This window comes from Pinus tabuliformis, chromosome Q (assembly GCF_031772625.1).
Source record: "Pinus tabuliformis cultivar Carrire ecotype Pingquan chromosome Q, CPIR1, whole genome shotgun sequence".
In the NCBI taxonomy this organism is placed as follows: Eukaryota; Viridiplantae; Streptophyta; class Pinopsida; order Pinales; family Pinaceae; genus Pinus; species Pinus tabuliformis.
Window position 1 is genome coordinate 695,898,052 of NC_142296.1, and position 22,455 is coordinate 695,920,506.

General features: G+C 38.5%; 2 protein-coding genes across 2 annotated transcripts; both read left to right on the forward strand.

Annotated features, from left to right (window-relative positions):
- Positions 1–3,524: 3,524 nt before the first annotated feature.
- Positions 3,525–5,339, forward strand: LOC149221444 (uncharacterized). Its single transcript, XM_089387381.1, has 2 exons — positions 3,525–4,080; positions 4,597–5,339. The coding sequence occupies exons 1-2, from the start codon at positions 3,525–3,527 to the stop codon at positions 5,337–5,339; spliced, it is 1,299 nt and encodes a 432-aa protein (XP_089243507.1).
- A 3,357-nt stretch (positions 5,340–8,696) lies between these two features.
- On the forward strand, positions 8,697–10,361 carry LOC149221445 (small heat shock protein, chloroplastic-like). The gene is made up of 3 exons (XM_089385115.1): positions 8,697–8,863; positions 9,013–9,309; positions 9,731–10,361. Exons 2-3 carry the CDS (start codon positions 9,033–9,035, stop codon positions 10,171–10,173), a joined length of 720 nt encoding a protein of 239 aa, XP_089241241.1. The 5' UTR covers positions 8,697–8,863; positions 9,013–9,032; the 3' UTR covers positions 10,174–10,361.
- Positions 10,362–22,455: the final 12,094 nt, after the last annotated feature.

Below are 22,455 nucleotides of genomic sequence, written 5' to 3' on the forward strand. Positions count from 1 at the left end.
TACAACAGGGAAAAAAAGATCTTAATCTTTTGCATGCTTTCACATCGTTTGAAATTGTTGAATTGGTTTTGAGTATCAACCACATGAATGATTTTTGATCCAAATGTTGCAGCTGACACTTTCATTGTTATCATGGAAGAGTAACAATTTAATGCTACTATTTCCTACGCTATTACCTTGCGACATTTCCTTTGCAACATGTGGTGCAATTGCTAGTTAGGAAACTCTAAACCTTATAATATTTAATAAAAAAATAACATTACATAAAAAAGAATTATGTTTTATTTGTGCATTTTTTTGGTGCAAACATATTGCTAAAATTTATTTTTATACTCACAAAGCAATAAAACAAGTTACAAAGGTTTTAATCTTTCTCTTTCATTCTTTTGATGAAGGAAGATTGGCTATATCTATTGTATATTTAAAGAATAATATTTGCTCCAAGTTACAAAGGTTTGAATCTTTCTCTTTCATTCTTTTGATGAAGGAAGATGGGCTATATCCATTATATATTTAAAGGATAATATTTTCTAGGCTACAACCATTTTTATGATATAAATTACATAATGCTACTTATTTAACAGATAGTATTTGCTCATCGAAGGCATTAGGGCTAATTGACGAACGGAGCTCTGTAATGCAACTCACATTGTTCCATATGCGCTAACCCTAACCCCTGCTTCCTCTCAGCCTTCAGCGACTTAGCCACAGAACTCCCATTGAGTTCTTAACCATGGATGCGCACTCGGGAGGGGCGGGATCATCCCCCCCTCCTCATATCGGTACCTCTTCTGACAATACCAAACCCACAGATTCTTTGTTCAAACCAGATGATCTCCTAGGGAAAGATCAGGGTACAGAACCTGCCAACGATGAAGCTGGGAATACAGCGGCACGTTATGCGACTGCCAATGACAAAGGCATGAACCAAAAGTCCCCAACATCACAGCCAAAGGTGTCTTCGGCAACATGCATTCCGAAAACTGCAAAAAGAATCAAATTCAATCTCCTAAGTCAAAGAATCAACAGCGAAATCCAATTTATGAGGGACCATGCACTCATAGGAAAGTTCCTCGGATTCTGGCCAACTGAAAAGGCCTTGCATGGCTGGATTGCTTCAAAATGGAAGCCTAAAGGACAAGTCACTCTGCAGCTTGGTCCCAAAGGCTTCTTTACTGCAACTTTCAACTGTCTGGAGGATAAATCTCGCATATTTGAGGGCTGCCCATATTTCTTTAACTCTTCAGGTCTGTACCTTCGAGAATGGAAAGAAAGGTTCAACCCAGATAACGAGGACTTCAGTTGGGCTCCAGTATGGATACGCTTGTACTCCTTTCCTTTGGAATACTGGAACGAGGAGACTTTAACGAACATAGGCAACAGCCTGGGGGTCTTCATCAAAGTTGCTGAGGAAACCAAAACTCGAAGATACACCTCATACGCCAGGATCTGTGTTCAAATGCATCTGACCAAAGCTCTTGCAGACTCGGTAAGTCTATTTCATGATGATTATGAATGGATCCAAACAATGGACTACAAGCATATTCCTTTTCGTTGCCGAAAATGCCATGAACATGGCCATCTTTTCAGGGATTGTCCTCTGAATCTTTAGCCCAAAACCCCAGTTAATGATACCAGTAAAGACTCTGAAGGATTTGCTAAAGTCCCTAATCACCACCGGCATGCAAAGAAAACTCCCGCAGCCCTAGAAAGCTCAAAAAGACCTGATACCCAGAACAGATTTATCATTATTTCCTCTCAAGACACTACAGAGGATCATCATGCAGATCCTCCAGCGAACCCTTCTCCCTCCTCATCCTCCCAGATTCCAAAAGCTTCTCTGCCATCCTCAACCACCGCTCTCTCTAGCCTTCCCAACTCGACCTCATCGGAGAAAATTGTTCCAGAGATCGCCCTGCAGTCTTTTTCAATGGAGCTGGATGCTGCTCTAGCCCTCAGTATTCAAGATAATACTATCGAGGAAGATCAGAACACTCCGACAAATATGGATGAGGATCCAGAGAGCATAAGCCTGGAAGGTTTGGACATTCTCAAATTGGAAACAGCATGAAAACAGAAAGAATACAATACAATACCCCCTGGGAAATCGAAAGGTTGGAAGGAGTTCTAACCAGGGCTTAGCATAATAAATGTCAAGGTATCCAAGCCGGAAGTCCATGGGATGGAAAGAAAATCTTGAAAGAAATGAAGAAAAGAGGGCGCAAAACAGATCTGCAAAGGACCATTATTATAGGAGAAATGCTAGTCGAATCTAGGAGATTCCCCAAGCTGACAAAGTTCTACAAATCTCAACCCCACTGTTCCTCATGAAGCTCATTTCCTGGAACATGAGAGGGCTTAATAGCCCCTCAAAACACAGAATGTTAAAAAACTTGATCCAGCAAGAAAAGGCCACATTAGTTTTTCTTCAAGAAACAAAAAGTAACAGCACTGTTATAAAAAGGATTCTTAATAAGGTCTGGTTAGGATGTCGCTCAGTCTCAATGGATGCTTCAGGTGCTTCCGGAGGGCTAGCAATCTTGTGGAACCCGCAGGTACTCACCCTTCAAGACTTTCATGCCTCTCATTTCCTCATCCAAGCCACCTTCCATCTCATCGGGAAAAACATTCACGGTCATCTCTCCAATGTTTATTTTCCGCTAAATTTACAACAAAAATTGGATCTATTGGATACACTCACAGCTCTCAATTATAATAGGCAGTTTCCCCTATGGATTGGTGGTGGTGACTTCAATATCATAGCAGCTTTGGAGGAAAAAACAGGCGGCAGACCGAAGCTAGAAGGTGACAGTATTGGTTTCAAAGACTTCATTCAAAGCAACCAATTAATGGACATTCAGACTTCAAATGGTATATATACCTGGACCAACAAACGGAGGAGACCTCAGCATATTGCTTCCAGGCTGGATCGTTTCCTCATCTCAGATAATGCCATACACCTGGGTGGGGACTTTCATGCCTCCATCATGCCTCAAGTGGGATCCGACCACTGGCCCATTATGTTACAATGGACGCGCCCAGGTACAAAGTGCAACAAACCTTTTCGATTTGAAGCCTTTTGGTTCTCACATCCCAACTTCAAAGCAGTGGTTAATGAGGCTTGGAAATCCTTTATCCCCCCTGAAGGAGCCAAGATGTTCCAGTTCCAATAAAAATTAAAAAACCTCAAACAAGTTCTCAAAATCTGGAATCGAACTCAGTTTGGCAACATCTTTGAGCATCGAAAAAAGCTGGAGCAGCAAATGTTCTCACTCCAACAAAACATCATCTTGGAGGGAAGGACAGAAGAGCATGCGCAACAGGAGTAGACCCTCTTGACCGAAATTAAAGCACGCAGGCAGCAAGAAGAAATACTATGGCGACAAAAGTCTAGAATCTGGGGGCTTAAGGAAGGGGAGAAAAATACAAAAATTTTCCATAGATCTACCATCCAAAGAAGAATGCACAATAATATAGCCTTCATCAATTATTGTCAAGGGGAAAAATTAGAAGCGCATGAAGAAATGGAACAGGAATTCAAAGAGTACTTTCAGGAAACTCTCAGGGAACAACTAGGGAGTAGAGAACAAGCCATTCGATCAATCATGCAGCACATCCCTAAAATTATAACGGAGGACCACAACAACAAGATGCTCCAATCCATCTCAATGCAGGAAGTGGAAGATGCTATGGCCCAACTCAAGGATGGCAAGGCACCTGGTCCTGACGGCTTCACCGCCAACTTCTTTCAGGAGTTTTGGGAGCTCATCAACACAGAGGTTTGGGAATTAGTGGAGGAATCAAGATCCATGCACTGGATTCTCCCCTCCCTAAATGCTACTTTTTTAGCGCTAATTCCTAAAGGGGATGAACCAAACACGCCCGAAAAATACAGGCCAATTGCATTGTGTAACGTCATCTACAAACTCATATCCAAAGTACTGGCGAACAGGCTCAAACCTCTTCTCCCTCTTCTCATCTCGCCAGAGCAGACTGGATACGTAGAAGGGCGACAGATAATGGACGGCATTATTCTTTCAAATGAAGTGATCCACTCTCTGAAGCTTCTAAAAAAGCCAGGTATGATTCTTAAGCTAGATCTCTCCAAAGCTTTTGATAAACTTAGCTGGAACTATATCCATCAGATGTTATTGGCTTTTGGCTTCAACGCAACTTGGACAAGGTGGATCATGAATCTCATCTCTTCTCCTTGTTTTTCGATCCTGCTCAATGGTTCACCCTCCGCGCCCTTCCGTCCTTCCCGCAGTATCCGTCAAGGGGATCCCCTTTCCCCTTTCCTTTTTGTTCTCATGGCAGAAGGCCTCAGTCACCTGCTTCATTCTGCCATCTCCTCTCACACCCTAAAGGGCATTTCTCTCCATGGTCTTCAACCCTTATCCCACCAATAGTTTGTAGACGATACTATGCTTTTCGGCCACCCGTCTGCTCAAGAGGCATCTGCCTTCAAGACCCTACTCTCTCTCTTATTTGAAGCCTCTGGGACCTCCATCAATGCCTCCAAATCCCAGCTTTTCTTCTTTCATACCCCTTCCATCACTCAAAGGAACATTGCCAGGATTTTGGGGTTCTCTATAGCCGTGCTTCCCTCGAAATACTTGGGAGCTCCTTTCTTGGACTCAGCCATAAAACACGCCTCCTGGAGAACCCTCCTCGACAAGTTGGAATCCAAACTCTCTTCCTGGACTTTCTGCTCGCTCAATATTGCTAGTAGACTCATCCTGATCAAATCAGTTCTCCAGGCCATGCCTCTTTATCTCTTTTCTATTCTGGCAGCGCCCAAATGGGTACTCAAGATCATCCGCAATCTACAAATAAATTTTCTTTGGGGATCCTCTGGTCGCAATAGGAAATGGGCTCTTGTCAATTTGAATGAGGTCTGTCAGCCAAAATTTGCCGGTGGGTTAGGATTAATGGACCCCCTCCAAAGCAACAACACAATGGGAGCTTGCATCTGGTGGAACTGTATTTCCAAACCACATATACCTTGGGCACGGCTATGGCAAGCAAAATATGCACCAGGCAGTCAATGGGACGACCTTATCAGAATCAGTACCACAACTCCAGGCTCTTTGATTTGGAATGCCGCCAAGCTTCACAGCGTCTTTATCCAAGAGCATAGTTTTTGGGAAATTCATTCGGGCACTACAGCGAGATTCTGGGAGGACTCTTGGCAACAACTCCCAAAACTAGACTCACTCTTTCACAAGCCCATCTGGCAAGCTTCTATGCAGCAAGTTGATCTAATCCATGTTCATCAGTTCTGGCAGCAACAAACGCCCCAAGACTTTCAACACTGGAAATCAGCTAGCACCTGGTAGGCAAACTAGAAAGGGGAAACCTACACAGAGATCGATCAGGAGTTAAATCACAGAAGAATCAAATACTCGGTTCAACAGGACAAGCTGCGATGGGGAAACACGCCAAAAGGAATGTTTACTACCAACGAAGCATACCAACTTCGCTATCCACCCACGCAGGCAGATAAGGATCAGCTTTGGGACCAGGTTTGGCAACCAGGAATTTGGCCTAAGGTTTCCACTTTTCTATGGCTCTTGAGCAAGCGGCGAATCCTTACCTGGGACAATTTGCAAAAACATGGATTCATTAGACCTTCTAGATGCCCCAACTGTAATCTCAACTCTGAATCCATCCTGCATCTCATGGATACTTCCTCTAGCAACTCAATTATGGGAGAGAATTGACCAATGCAACAGAAGATCGAGCAAACGATTGGGAGATATTACAGACACCATCAGAAAATGGCCAAAGCACCCTTTCCAAAGCCTTCTCCTAAGCTCACTGTGGAACCTCATCCCATGCTTTATCTACTGGATATTATGGAAGGAGAGAAACAATAGAGTCTTCAACAACATCAGTAGGTCAATTGACACTCTGTGGCTTCTTCTCAAGCAAAATCTCCAAGAAACTCTAGCTATTAGACAATGGCAAGACTCAGACCTGCCAGACTCTCCTCAGGAACGCCTCATCATGAAAGCTTGGAACCTAGACCTCACCTTTTTGGCTCAAGTCAAGTCCAGACCCCCAACTAGTTCCGCCTCTCCCCTCAATTGGTCCCCTCCTGCATCCAACTCATACAAATTGAACTTTGATGGGGCAGCCAAGGGCAATCCTGGGCCGGCTGGTTATGGCGGTGTCTTCAGGAACGAAATGGGCACAGTATTGCATATATATCATGGAACAATTGGCAAAGATACCAACAACGCTGCTGAATTGGAAGGATTATGGAAAGGTATTTGCATAGCAGAACAGAAAAACTTTTTCCCTCTTGAGGTAGAAGGGGACTCTCTTATCTTAATAACAGCAGCCACAAGGATTCAAACAGGCACCTCGGCAGCTAAGATTGCCTCAAGCTGGAGGTTGCTCAGTAGACTGGAACAAATTGAGGAATGGCTCAGGACCCCCCGGAGCATCACCTTCAAGCATATAAGGCGCACTGCCAACAAAGTAGCAGACAGATTGGCCAATCAGGGGGTCAACCAGCAGCTCCCATTCTTCTCAGGCCCTCTTTGCGACTCAGATGATGCACAACTCAAACATGAGTGCACTTCTTGGGTGCAACAAGATTATTCTCTCTCGAATGCGGGTGAATAGTTGGCTCAAGGGTACGAAGGTAGCGTGGAGGGTGGGCGCGTGGCCGCTCACAAGCGCCAGATGTAATTGCACCAGGCCGGAGACATGGTCTCGCACAAACTTATTAATTGCAGCATTAACGCCGCCCTCCCGGGAGTTCGTTTTATGTGCGATGGCACCTGGTTTGGTCCTCACTCCTGTTTCTCCTCCGCGCGCTTTCAGGTTCAACAAGGTGGCAGCTCCTTGCTGTTCCTCAAGCGCCAACTGCATCCTCTGTTTCCCTTCGGCTCTGGTTCATGGTGTTGACAGTGATCAGCGTGCTCAGTCTCCATTATATTCGGTGTGCTTTCTCCTCAGTCGCTTCCCTACAATTCCCTCTCCGTTTGTCAGTCCTTCTCTTCACAAAATGCCAAGAGAACGACCCAGAATGGGGTGCAGACGGGGCAATTCTCGTGGTCGAGTCTCCCGCCAGCCATCCTCTACCACTTTGGACCCCTCGTCGGATGCTTCGAAGTTCTCCTGCAACAGATATCCTGCTACAAGAAGTGGCAGGGGCAGGGGAAGAGGGCAAGTAACAGCTAAAGTTTTCTCACATCATTCTCACTCGCATGCAGCCCAATTCCGCATTCCCTGTTCTCTGGGAAACTCATCATTCATCGTTTTAGTGACAATCGAAATGTGTGAGGACGCTGTGGGTTCGGGGGAGGTTAATCATGGGGCTCCTCTGGAACATAGGATGGCAGACCAGAACGTCTCCCAGCGCCAAGACTCAGGAGGCTTGCAAACTATGAATACAAATGCTAATGCTGGCCCAAGTGCGCCAGTGGGAGGTGACCCTTCAAGTTCTGCGGCCCATCCTTTTGAATCCAAAGACTCAGATCAATTTGGGTGCCGAATTGTAGAAGAACAACCATTAACCTCGGATGAAGATTGAACTAGTCTGCACCTTTGGTTTTTTGGTCAGTTGCCGAAGAAAGAAGTTCAACTCCCTCTGGATACATAGTTTTCATGCTTGTAAACTCGCTGAATCAGGTCTTTGTCAATTCTATATGTCAGTCTCCACTATGAGGGCAGCTTTTTCTAATATGTTGGTGTCTGTTTACGTTTATGTTTATGTTGGAATCTGTCCAAGAGCTAGCTATGCACAAGTCAGTCTTGGTTACTATATGGGTCAGTTTTTAGTCACTGTATGGGTTAATTTTGGTATGGTCACTGTCAAGATTTGGAATCTTATGTTTTCAGATACTACAAATCCTGATGTAAGTCAATACGCAGGTTCTCTAGTAAGTACGTCAAGAGTTTTTTGTAAGAATGCCAACTCCATGGCTAGAACTCTCGAGGCATCTGCCTCTCTGTAATATCATTTTTGTATCAATATAGGAGTAGACCAATTAAGAAAAAAAAAATAGATAGTATTTGCTACACTACAATCATTTTTATAATATAAAATACATAATTTTTTATTTTTTTAATTGATTATCATTTCAAAAATGCCAAGTAATAAATTTGTATTATGATATTGGGGTTGGCTTGATTATGTCTAGAGATGCATTCTACAACTTAATATGATGTGTAAGAGTGTCTTTCCATCGTAATCAAAGTTGAAATTTAACCAATATAATAAAAAATGAAAAAAATGAAAAAATTTAAATTACTATACAAAACATTTAAATAATATGAGTTCATAAAAAAAATTTAAATCACTGGATAAATAAACAATTCTATCATGTGATTTTTACGGAAATACTTTATTTAATTCATTATAGATCACAGAAACTTGAATTCAGAAATTAAAATTCTATCCGGAAACAAAAAAATTACTATTCAAAATTAAATAAATAAATATAGAGTGATTTAAGCATCAATCTTGAACCATGAACCAAAGTTTTTCTTACGAGGGCCCTGAATGTATAACGATCCAACAAAGACTATGGCAGATAAGTTGGCCCCACCCCTGTGACATAAACAATCCTCATGGACGTATTAAATAATTATTAAGTGGTGGGAAATATCGAGAGAACTCTAGAGCTTATTACTAGCGACATCTAGAGAAGTCTCGAGTTTATGTTCATTCCCGTGAGGACACTCTCGGGGCTCTTCTGGAAATCTCCCCTACCATCGCTTCTCTCTCTATATAGCCCATTGACACTCGGCGGTTTTATACGCACATTTCTGGTTTTCCGCATTTAGTGCATTCGTATTCGCGGCATTGCCCTGCTTTCGTCTGTTAACAACTGCGAAGCTTTCAAAGGTAGGGTACTGTGTCTTCAACATCTGCTACTTCCATGGATTTCGAAGAAAATTTCTGCAATTCTGCGATTGCGAATTATGTGCGAAGCTAGGTTTAGGAAATTGTGTTGACTTTGTATTAATTTGTGTTTTCATTCTGTATTTCCACAGGTTCGGTTCTGTAAATAGTAATGGCTTGCCCTCTTTCTAGTTTGTACATTCCGGCAACTGCTTCTGCCTGTTCGATTCCGACAGCCAGCAGAAATGGAGCTTTCGTTCCCTCTGGTAACCGGCTGAAGTCTAAAGTGAGTTTGAGTTCTTCTTCTAACCAGCGGCGTGCAAAGGCGGCTGTTGTGAGAGCAGAAAGCAGCAAGGAAGGTGCCATAGATGTGCAAAATACTAGCACCAAAAATGTTGCTGAACAGAGGCCTAGGGCTGTGGAAAGGGCGACAGAGATTTCGCCCTTCGGTAAGTTTATAATCCTATAATTTGAAGGTCTTTTTTGAACTTTATTGTCCAATTGAATTTGTTCGTAATTGGGTAGGGATGTGTGAGGTTTGTCCCTAATTCGGCAGGGATTTGTAAAGTTTGTTCCTAATTTTATAAGGATTTGTGAAGATTGCTTTGAATAGCAAGTTTGATCTGTGAATTCTATAAATAATTTCTATACCAGTGAAGTGTCCAAATCATGTGTAAGAATTCGAAATTTTCAAATGGCAAACTTTAAATAATAAGATCCTACCAAAATTTACCTCAAAAACTCCCAAACGTAGGATAGTTAGAAAACGCCCAAATCTTTCATGCTAATTCAAGCCTGAGCTTTAACTATGCGTACAATTTAGTTTGGCATCTGACTGATGGATCGGGAACATTTTTGGGGGTTTCACAGGTCTTGTCGATCCATTATCGCCAATGAGGACGATGAGGCAGATGCTTGACACGATGGACCGGCTTTTCGACGACGCTTTTATGTTTCCCTCTTCTTCGCGGGGAGTATCCAGAGACAACAAGTCGTCGGTTCGAACCCCGTGGGACATGATGGAAAACGAGACTGAACTCAAAATGAGGTTCGACATGCCCGGATTGTCAAAGGAGGATGTGAAGGTCTCTGTGGAGGACGGTGTTCTGGTGATCAAAGGTAGCCACAAAAAAGAGGAAGGCGATAAAGATTCTTGGTCGGCAAGAAGTTACAGCAGCTACAATACTCGGCTGGCGTTGCCTGAAAACTGTGAGATGGACAAAATAAAGGCGGAATTGAAAAATGGTGTCCTGAACATCACCATCCCGAAGGGCAAGGTGGAATCCAAGGTGATGGATATTAATATTGAGTGAGATGTTAAGTCCCTGTTAATGGGGATGAATCCTTTAGATGTAATGCGGCCTCTGTTTGGTTTATGACTGAGCATAAGTGTCTGGTAATTACTTGCAGCGGATGATAAAATGTACAGTTAAAACGCATTTGTTTGCCTTTTTGTTTATATACTGGTAATGAATAAAACAAATGCGGGTCTCTATTGAAATTCGTGCATATCTTGCACTGGCTTTCACTCTAAAATAAGACCTGATCACAAGAAAATTATGAAGGTTGATTTTGTAGAGCTCTATCTGTTCAGGGTCCTTTCTGTGCCTTTAATATATTTAGTGGTTTGTGTTATATTCATGTTGCATCTTTTACATTAAAAAATAATAAATACATGGTATAAAGTGTAGTGTTTTAAATTTTAACAACATGGTAAGTAAGATACGTGGCAAAATTACTCTGATCTTGATAAAATCATGAGTGAACTAAACTCAACTCCTAACTGTTCTCACCATTAATTGTTGGGCATTTGGCTATTACTTTATGGAATTAAACAAAATTATACCAAAATAAAACATATTTACCCCTAGAATTCAGGGATATTTAAGGTATTATATTCCTCAATAGTTTTAATATTCAATGTTTTAACATTCTCACCATTTATGGTTGAGCATTTGGCTATTACTTTATGGAATTAAACAAAATCATATCAAAACGGAACATATTTACTCCCAAAGGTTCAGGGATGTTGAAGATATTATATTCCTCTATAGTTTTAATATTCAATATCAATAATATATTCGTCGATAGTTTTAATATTCGATGTTTAACTTTCAATCCCAATAAAACAAAATTATATCAAAAGGGAACATATTTACTCCCAAAAGTTCAGGGATAATGAAGATATTATATTCCTCTATAGTTTTAATATTCAATATTAATAATATATTCCTCGATAGTTTTAATATTCAATGTTTAACTTTCAATCTCACAAGATGAACGGGATATCCTATTGCTCTCTTTTTAAGAATTTCAAGGTTTAATGCATTTCCTAGTGATAAAGAACATTTACTATAATAATGTTATTTTAATCAAATTAATTTGTTTTAAAAATTTTATTGAAACTTCTTAGTGGAGTTCTCTTTAAAGAGATTTTTTGGAAGTTTTTCTGGTGGGTTTTTCCGGTCAAAATCCGGCAGCAATTTATTGAAATTGCAAGTTTGATAGCTAATTTCTGCACAATCAAAGCGTCCCAAGGGTGTTTAGGGTGCTGAATCCAAATATGCAGTTAAAAAACCATTTTAAATCTTACAAATCAAGATTTAACTTCAATTTTCTCTGTCGGATTCCGTTATCAGAATCTCCAAAAAGTCGCACTAGGGACAACTCACTTCTTATTAGTTTAAATAATTTGTTTTTGAAATGGTGATAGAACATTTACTATAATAATGTTATTTTAATCAAATTAATTTGTTTTAAAATTCTTATCGAAACTTCTTATTAGTCAAAATAATTTGTTTTTGAAATGGTGGTAGAAATTTCTTATTAGGGTTGACCTCAATCAATTTACTTGTTGAAAATAATTAGTTCAATTATAATCCATTGCTTACACGGTTTTTAATTTGTTATCTATTTATTTATTTATATTTCAATATTAATAAAAAAAATTCTAATTATCTACAACTTGGAAAAATCACTTTGAAGGTGTTATTTTAGTTTACAACGAATAGAATGACATGTATTGGAATGTAGCTAAGTAGACATTCTTTTTAGTAGATAATTGTTACATAATATGTAGGGTTTTTAGTAGACAATGAGGAATTGTTACACAATATGTCGTAGACAATGAGGAATTGTCACATAATATGCAGGGTCTCCACTACCACCAAAAGGTGTTGCACGCTTATTGGCCTTCATGACTCTTAAACCAATTGGGTTTTTCAATTATGCCCATTATAAACCCATGTGGAGGAAAACTCTCTGTTTCTTGCAGGATTGGCATGCTCACAATCACTAAAACTAGTTGGCCTCCTTGATTGTGGCCACTACAAGACCTTCTAGAGGAAACCTTTGTGCTTATAGTGGGATTGTCATGGACATGATTGTCAAAACTGAAACCTTTGTGGTTTTTTGCAAGATTTCCATGCACATGATTTCGAAAACCAAAATTGTTGTGCTTTTTATCTTGCACATGATTGCCAAAAACTAGTTGGCCTTCTCGACTATCACTACTAATTAGTTGTGCTTTTGACATGATTTCCATCCATTCACAATGGCCACTTGCTATTTATTTGAAATGTTGAGCCATGCTTGGCACTTTTTTATCATGTCTTTTAAGCATTGGGGGAGTGAGGTCTTGTAAGAAGACCATAAAAACTTGAAAGGAAACCAAAAGAGAAAACAACTCATTTGTGTTTGGATTATAGAAAATAAACATTGTGATTGTGGTTGCATTTTTAATGAGGAATTTTCACACAATGTGTTCCTTTTGCAAAATTTATGTTGGAATTTTTGTAGGGTCTCCACCAATGCCAAAAGAAACTCCTGCACCTGTTAGGCCTTGATGATTGCCAAAACCAATTGGGCTTCTCAACTATGGCCACTATAAATCCTTGTGGAGGAAACCTTTGTGCTTTGACTGGGATTGCTATGTTCATGGTCATTAAAACTAGTTGGCCTTCTCGTAAACCCTTATATAGAGGAAACTTTTGTGCTTCTAGTGGGATTGTCATGCACATGATTGCGAAAACTAGTTGGTCTTCTCGACTATGGTTGTTAACCAATTGTGCTCCTAATCAGATTGTCATCCCTCCATAATGGCCACTAACAATTTATTTGAAATGTTGATCCATGCTCGCCACTTGTTCTAGCATGTTCTTTTTGCAATGAGGGAGTGAGTCTATGTAACAAGACCATAAAAGCTTAAAAAAATACATAATAGAAAATAACTCATTTCCGTTTGGATTGTAAAGTGAGTGTTGTGATTGTGGTTGCAAACCCATTTGTTGCCATGCTCCCAACTTATTGAGTCTTTTTTTTGGTGCTCCAGTGAGAGCTTAATTGGTTGCTTCAAACTATTGAATATCTAACCACCTAGTGTGCTTTTCTGACAACATAAATTCACCATCATCTTTCTTTATAGTTAGTTGAATTTATTTCATGCTTTGTTTCGTTGTTTTCATGACCATGTTTATTATTTGTGTCTTTGCTCAATAATTTTTGCACTAGTTAATTTGCCTCTTATTTTAGGAAAGGATATCAATTTTTTTTGTAGCTTTTCTAATCATTTAAATCAATTTTGTTATGGTTTTTTTAATTATTTTTATAAACCAATTTTTTTCCGATTTGTGCTACATTTACCAAAGCTCATCCTATTTTTTTATTCTACAACTTAGTAAGACCCCTGTTATGAAATCATTCACTCGCTTCCTTAAGATTTGGAACAAAATGTAAGCATGATTAGATGTGTTGAATATTTTAAAATGTTTACTCTCGAAATTTTGCAAATGGTTGTCCCTTTCAAAAAAAAATATTATCCAATATGGTATTTAATGGAAGCACTAAATCTAGACCATTGTAAATGAACTTCAACTAGAAAAGTGGCCCTCTGTTACTATATAACTATCATGAAATTGAGTCTAGTAAAAATTTCTTGATCTTCAACTCATAAATGAGGCTCTCTTGTGTAAGAAATAGCCTTTTTAGCCTTTTTAGTTAAATGATGGACTAGCGAGTTCAATTTTGAAAAGGAACAAATCCTCTTAACCTCACACACTTGGGCCATTATAGGTTATAAGATTAGATTTTCAACTTTGTATTCATTTTTTTTTTTTCCTTTCCGAGTTTAGCATTAGTTTGGAATATTTAAAAACTCTCAATTTTTTAAAGCTTCCTTGTTGTCTTTAGAAGGAGCCACCTCGCAAATAACTAAGCCCTATTATATGTACCATTTCTAGCATCTAGCTTTAAATTGTGAATAATTGAGAAATAACAAAACATCAACCCCCCACACACCTAGAAATCCATGGCAAGCTCCATTAAAAAAGGCCCCAAGCCTTATCATAGTTTACAAAAGATTTTTTTTGAGTCCTGGCACAATTTTCTTTCAATGATTCCAACTATTGTCACATGCATTTCAGATTTGAGTTATTTGTGTTAAATTGAACTTTTCTCCTTGGAATATGGTTTTGTTCCTTAAGGTCCAAATACCTGAAACACATAATATGGTAAAGTCTTGAAAATATGTTCATACAGGTCTCTATTCCAAGAACGAAATCATTTTAGCAAAGTCCTTTGATCCCATTTGTTTTTCATTTATTTGAAGCACTTCAACCCATATTACTCTAAATAGCTCACAAGAAATAAATAAGTGATCAATAGTGTACACATTGCCCTTACAAAACTAACTAGAGGAAAATTATGGCTTTTAAAGAGAACTCTAACTTCCACACTACCTGAAGCCACAAAATTCTTTTTCCAGCCTGGTTTTCTTCCATATTAGAGTATCCCCAATTTTATTGGGTACTCTCTAGAAATCTGATTTTTAAACCACCGAATAAATGTCTTCTTAATTTAAAAGTTGCTTGTAAGGTCACTTCAGTTAGTTACTTTTGAGATTCATAATCTCTAGGTTCACTATTGTTACTTTCCATAAAGAGACTATTTAAGCTAACTAGATCCATTTAGTTCTCAGTTCACTTATATGTAATTCCAAACATTTAAATATGTGTCTATTTTAGTAGTTGTATGCTCCTTTCCCGAGTTACTAGTAACTTAGCTATCAGTTCTATTTAGTGAATATTGTCAAAATGCTCAAAAGTACTATTCCCTATTTGAATCGGAATATTAAAAAGGAATTCTAATGTTTGATATATCCTACTAGGCTTGGAGCACTATGCCTGCATGGTTGACCACCTTGGTTATGTAGGGAAATTCACTGAAGCTTGTGACTTTGTAAAAGTCATTCCCTTCGAACCTAATATAAGTGTATGGGAATTTTTACTTGGTGCCTATAGAACTCACTACAAACATAGAGTTAGCCAAACATGTGGCAAAACAATTGTTTGAATTTCCTCTAATCTTGTACCTCCAACAACGACACCACTAGAAAAATCTTCAAATCTTGCACATCCACCAAAAAAGTCTACCAACAAAATACCCATAGCTTTAGGCACTCTTGGTGGCTTCCTTCTCTTGTTAATCATTTGCCTCTTTGTAATTCAAAAATATTTGAAGAGATTTGTATTTGGAAGGCCCGATGAAGGTTTAGATTTGTCGAGTGCTAGATAGTTTGGTTGGGTAGATGGTGGAGGTAGGTTATATGCCTGATATGAACTTCGTGCTACAAGATGTTGAGGAGGAAGAGAAGGAAAATGTACTATATGACCATATTGAAAAGCTTGTAGTTGCTTTTGGGCTCATGAAAACACGTCCTAGAATACCTATTTGCATTAGTAAAAACCTTTTGGATTGGTTTTGATTTCCATGTTGCCATAAAATTCATCTCCAAAATTACTACATGAGAAATCATTGTTAGAGATGCAGATCGTTTTCATCATTTTAGGAATGAATCGTGTTCTTGTGTTGGGTGTTGAGACCAAATCAAAGTTGAAGTTGTCTGCACCCATGGTATTGGTAACCCATGTATTGTCCTATGGTATTGGGCCCATGGTGTTATAATGAAATATATTTTTACAAGGGTGTGAGTAAAAAGAAGCAGGTGAAAAAGAAGTGAGTGAAATGTAATATTTTCATTGTTCTTGTAACAAAAAAGTTAATAATTTCTTTCTTGTGGTTTTCAACATAAATGTTGTGTCCAATGTATGAGTTAAAATTTATTTTTTAGTTTATTTATCTTCTGTTTTTATTAATAGTTGGTATCAGAGTTGTAGGTGGTGTAAGCTAGGTGGTATGGAGAGTAATATTGTTGGCATTAAAATACAGGTATGACTCAGGTGTTGTCCTTGATGGCAACTTACTCAGATGACAGATCATAGTTCAGACTCACAAAATGAAGAAAGAAATGTATACGCAGGTTCACTATATACCAACTTGCGTATATATGTAAGTTCACTATATACCAAGTCGTGTACACATGCAGGTTCATTATATATTAAGTCGCGTATATACGCAGGTTACTATATACCAAGTAGTGTATACACGTAGGTTCACTATATAAAAAGGCGTGTATAATGTACACACGCACTTTCACAGAAGGAAAGGCGCGTACATGTTGGAAAACTAAGTTTTGGTCTGTGGTATTTGGTCCATGGTATTTTGGTATTTGATCCATGGTATTTGGTTTGAGGTATTGACCACGTGGTTTTGGACCATGGTATTGAGAGAGGCCTAAATCTATATAAGGAAAAGAAGATCATTAGGCCAAGGTGCAAGTATTCAAGTAATGAATATCATGAGATCTAGTATGCCGGTTATGGGTTTGTGATGCTTTGTTTGATTTGAACTAAGGGTGCACCTATGTGGTTGATGAAAGTTGATGGATTGGGATCATGAAAACTAAGATGCATTATCATTTTATGGTATAATCATGAATAGATCTGAATACTGACACGTCTTATCCTTTATATCTTATGTTCTGGGTATATTTGAAGTTGAAAATTGCAGCGAAGGTATAAGTAATTATTTTCATATCTGGATGCGGGTTCCCTTTGGTGAAAGCGCGTATACACGCTGGTCTGACATAGTCAAGTAGCGTATACTTTATGAGATTTGATATTTGAGGTTGTTGTTGGTTCTAGTGGTTGTTGCAGAGCTCTGTGTTCTGCTTTGTGTTATGGTGACTATTTTTTGATGACAGGGTTTCAGTGATTCAGTTGTAGGGTGATTCAGAGTTGATGGTTATATTGCAGTAGTGATTGTTTTGTATTGATGGATCCAGTCTGAAAATTTATGAAACGTGGTCCCTAAAAGAAAAGAGAAGGTTGTAGCCTTCTGTAGGTTAGCACCTACGTACTAGTACATCATCTAGTACAAAAGCTAGGGGTTTGTAGCTCCCTTCTAGTAGTAGTTGGAGAACGTGAGAAGGTTGTAGCCTTCTACAGGTGGGTGCCTACGTACTGGTATGAGTCTGCGCCAGTACAAAATTGTAAAAATATATTTGTTATTAAAAGGAAGATAAAGACGATTGCAGCAGGTGGTTTTCACCCACATTGGGTATCCACCTTATACCATGGTGTTCATGTGTGCTTCTTATGTGTGATGATCTGTTCTGTTTTACTGCACCTGTTTATTGTTTATCTGGTTAATAATGTTTTGATGCACTCATTAAAGATCAATTAACTGAATCATAAGTTTACTGGATATACGCTAGTTACATTAAACACAGTTGCGTATACACATCGGTTGCCTTAACTGAAGTAGCGTATATGAATCTGATAATGGAAATAAAAAGATTATTGATTTGCTAACACTGATTCACCCCCCCCTAGTATTATTTCCAACAATTGGTATCAAAGTAGGTCCTTTGGTAGGAGCTTGCTTGCTTGAAGGAGATCTGTAGAACAATGGGAAAGAAGCTAAAGAAGAAAGCGCCTCAGAAGAAGAAGACATCTCAGAGGAACTATGATAGTGGGAGAATTGATTGGGGAATATGTGGAAGCAACACTTCAGATTCAAAATCACCTTAGAATGAAGATGAACAAGAAAAAGAACTATCAGGTATGAAATTGTTATCCTCTGGTGATATATTTCTCCATCCATTTGAAGATGATGAAAGTGATAGCAAAACAACTGAATTTTCTCTTATGGGTGAGGAAGAAAGATATCAAATAGAGGCAAAATTTAAAAGGCTTACGAACAAAATTAGAGATCAACAAGATCTATTGGACAAAATGGAATGTGCCTCCAAAGAAGAAGCTACCAAAATAAAAGCTCAACTAGAGGAAGGAAACAAGGTAAGGAAGCTATTCAAGGAAAAGGAAGATCAATGTCAAAAGCTATAGGATGAAGTGACATCATCAAGAAATAAAGTAAATGAAAGGAGCACAACAATCAAGAAACTCTGAGATAGATCCAGTTACTATGAAAGTCTTGAAGCTAAGATCCTCTCGTTAAAAGAAGATCTTGAAGAATCAAATAATCAGAATAAAGAACTACTCCAAGCTCTTGAAAAACAAGAAAACGAAGTTCTTAAATTAAGATATCAGTTGGAAGAAGGAAAAAAAGCTGAAGGAATCATGAAGAAGCAGTATCTTGAAAAGGAAGAGCAACATTAGGTTGAGATAAATATTCTAAAAGATAAATTAGAAGAAAAGAATAAGCTCTTACGATTTCAAGATAGTATTAAGATCTTGGATGATATTCTTAGTAGTCAAAGGTCTCCTACTATCAAAACTGGTCTTGGTTTTCATGAATCTGTTGAAGGTGAATCTAGTTCACAAAGTAAGACAAGGAACTCTAATGAAAAATCTGAAGTGCTCAAAAAGGAGATGAGAGGTCAATCCCATCAACAACCAAAGAAAGAAAATCTTCAAAGAAAATCTTTTACTCCTAACTATGGAAGTGATAGTCGGTTATTTCCTCCGATGAATAATGTTGAATATTATGTATGTCATAATTATGGACGTGTTCAAGACCACCACACAGAAAGATCATCACGTTCCAGGTACTTTAAGGGATATTGTTTTTCTTGCAATATGTTTAGTCACAAAGTTGTTGATTTCTACAAAAGGAATATGAAACATGTAAGATGTTATACATGTAACAAGCTTGGACATATAGCAAAGGAATGCAGGAACAAAGTATGGGCACCATACCAAAAGGAGAAAACATCATCACAGTCGAAGATATGGAAGAAAAAAGAAGTATAGTCAGAAAGATGTGGCATAGCAGAGTATACGACTTGACAGACTCAAATGGAGCTGAAAGTGTGGAACCTCAATGTTCTAAATCTCATATACAAGTTTCATGAAGACAAGTCGCGTGTATATGCGAGTTCGAAGCTGCACAGTCGCGTATATGTTGAAAAGCAGTGGGACAGACTCAAGAAAAAGGGTCTGATATGGTTCAGTCAATTATTTTCTCTGTTTGATGATGGTTACAATCGGTTGATGATGTGTGGAAATGCATTGGTACTCATAAGATGTTGTTTAGAAGTTCTTTTCATCCTAACTTAATGATGATGATGCCTTGATACTTCTTGCTGATATATGCATGATCAGATCTGACAGTGAATAGATGGCACAGGTTCAGGGGAGCATATGCTTCGAATAATGCATTGTTGGCATTATGGTTAGAAGTCTTTGGTGATAATGATTATGTGGCTAAATCATACATCTTACTGGTTGGTCAAGAGAATGGTATTGCAGGTTACAAGTTGCTAATATTGATGAGAGATTCTTATGGTGCAGATCATATGATGTATGATAATTGATGATGACTATCATGGTCTTGTTTAGGTCGTTGGTCTTTGTTAAAAATGTCATGCATTTCTTTTAAAGACCCATGAGTCATATGATGTAATTTGTACCCCCACTATGCATGGGAAGGACGATGTAACAATGTATATCTCAATCATGTATAAACATTTGGTATATCCCCACTTGGTTGAGAGATTGATGTATGTATGAGTCATTGGTGATAGGAAGGTCATACTCACTTAGTTGAGTTGCAGAGTCATGTTATTCTTTAATATCTTTGCAGACTCTGCATGTGCTGAGGGGGAGCATGAACGGATTAGTACATCTTGGCATGTACAAAAAGGGGGAGTTCGATCAAAGAATTCAAAATGTGCTCAAGGGGAGCATGGACGGATTGATACATCTTGGCATCACAAAGGGGGAGCTCAATCAGAGATTTCAGCATGTACTCAGGGGGAGTATGGACAGCAGAATGTATATCAAGGGAGAAAATATCTTGGTCCGCCCTTTGCCCTTGATGTCAAAGGGGGAGAGTGACTTGGTGTGGTTGTTTCCATCAAGTCCAAAGGGGGATATTGTTGGCATTATGATACAGGTATGACTCAAGTGTTGTCCTTGGTGGCAACTCACTCAGATGACAGATCACAGTTCAGACTCACAGAATGAAGAAAGAAAGGTATACGTAAGTTCACTATATACCAAGTCGTGTATATACGCAGGTTCACTATATACCAAGTAGTGTATACACGCAGGTTCACTATATACAAAGGCGTGTATAACGTACATGCACTTTCACAGAAGGAAAGACGCGTACATGTCGGAAACTAAGTTTTGGTCTATGGTATTTGGTCCATGGTATTTGGTCTGAGGTATTGACCCCAGGTATTGGCTCTAAGGTATTGGTCCTATGTGGTTTTGGACCATGGTATTGAGAGAGGCCTAAACCTATATAAGGAGAAGAAGATCATTAGGCCAAGGTGCAAGTATTCAAGTAATGAATATCTGATGAAGTGTGAGATCTAGTATGCTGAATATGGGTTTGTGATGCTTTGCTTGATCTGAACCAAGGGTGCACCTATGTGTTTGATGAAGGTTGATGGATCGGGATCATGAAGACTAAAATGCATTATCATTTTATGGTATGATCATGAATAGATCTTAATATTGATGCATGTCTTATCCTTTATATCTTATGTTTTGGATATATCTGAAGTTGAAAATTGTAGCGAAGGTATAAGTAATTATTTTCAAATTTGTATGCGGGTTCCCATTGGTGAAAGAGCATATACACGCTGGTCTGACACAGTCAAGTAGCGTATACTTTATGAGATTTGATATTTGATGTTGTTGCTGGTTCTAGTGGTTGTTGCAGAGTTCTGTGTTCTGCTCTGTGTTATGGTGACTGTGTTTTGATGATAGGGTTTCAGTGATTCAGTTGTAGGGTGATTCAAAGTTGATGGTTATATTGCAGTAGTGATTGTTTTGTATTGATGGATCTAGTCTGAAAATTTATGAAACATGGTCCTTAGAAGAAAAGAGAAGGTTGTAGCCTTCTGTAGGTCAGCACCTACGTACTAGTACATCAGCTAGTACAAGAGCTAGGGCATTGTAGCTCCCTTCCAGTGGTAGCTGGAGAACGAGAGAAGGTTGTAACCTTCTGTAGGTGGGTGCTTGCATACTGGTATGAGTCTGTGTCAATACAAAATTGTAAAAAGAAGTTTCTTATTAAAAGGAAGTTAGAGACGATTGCAGCAGGTGGTTTTCACCCACATTGGGTTTCCACCTTATATCATGGTATTCATGTGTGCTTCTTATGTGTGATGATCTGTTCTATTTTACTGCACCTTTTTACTATTTATCTGGTTAATAATGTTATGATGCACTCATTAAAGATCAACTAACTGAATCATAAGTTTACTGGATATACGCTAGTTGCATTAAACACAGTTACGTACACGTGGGTTGCCTTAACTAAAATAGTGTATATGAATTTGATAATGGAAATGAAAAGATTATTTATTTGCTAATGCTGATTCACCCCCCCGACAACCCCCTCTCAGTATTATTTCCAACAAATATAATAAGCGATATGGGGAAGCTAAGTGGAGCCAATTTTTCCCTATGGAAATAACAAATGGAAGATATTATTATTTTGAGGGACCATTGTTTTCCAATTGAAGGAGAGTCAAAGAAACACTCAATAATGATAGATGAAGCCTGGATTTCGTTTGAAAAGAAGGTCATTGCAACAATTCAATAGTGCCTAGCAAAGAGTGTCTACTTTAATTTAGTAGGTGAGAAGACATCATAAGGGATATGGAAGAAGTTGCATGATTCGTATGAGAATAATATGGCTTCCAAAAAATTGTTCTTGATGAAGAAGGTAGATAACTTCAATATGAAGTAGGGTGCTTCAGTTGCAGAGCATTTGAATGAATTTAATATAATTATCAATCGACTTGCCTTTTTCAACATTGTTTTGGATGATGAAATAAAGGACATTCTACTTATGTGTTCCATGATAGACAACTGGGAGGATTTGACAGTAGCTATGATCACTTCAGATCCTATTGGGACCCTAGAGTTTGATGATGTTAGTTGTAGTTTAATGAATGAGGAGTTGCAACATAAATCAATTGCATAAAATCGGGAGGAGAAGCTCTAGCCTTAGTTGATTGTGGAAGGAAAATTGAACGTAACGGATAGGGGCATTCAAAATCAAGAGGTAGATCAAAATCAAGAACATAATGACTTATTTGTTTTCATTGTGGAAAAGCATGACATAAGAAAAATGATTATTGGTTTTGAAAGAAGGAACATAAGGAACAAAATTCAATCAACACAAATCAAAAGTCAAACAACACAAATGAAGGTGAAACCACTATCATAGCTTTTGAAAATGATGTCTTATTTATTGTTTTAGTAGAAGAAGCATGT

Coding starts and splice junctions, on each gene's coding strand:
- LOC149221445 (XM_089385115.1), top strand. CDS start 9,033: ATGGCTTGCCCTCTTTCTAGTTTGTACATTCCGGCAACTGCTTCTGCC. Junction 9,310..9,730: donor GACAGAGATTTCGCCCTTCG/GTAAGTTTATAA, acceptor GGGGTTTCACAG/GTCTTGTCGATCCATTATCG.
- LOC149221444 (XM_089387381.1), top strand. CDS start 3,525: ATGGAACAGGAATTCAAAGAGTACTTTCAGGAAACTCTCAGGGAACAA. Junction 4,081..4,596: donor GAAGCTTCTAAAAAAGCCAG/GTATGATTCTTA, acceptor GGTTCTCTATAG/CCGTGCTTCCCTCGAAATAC.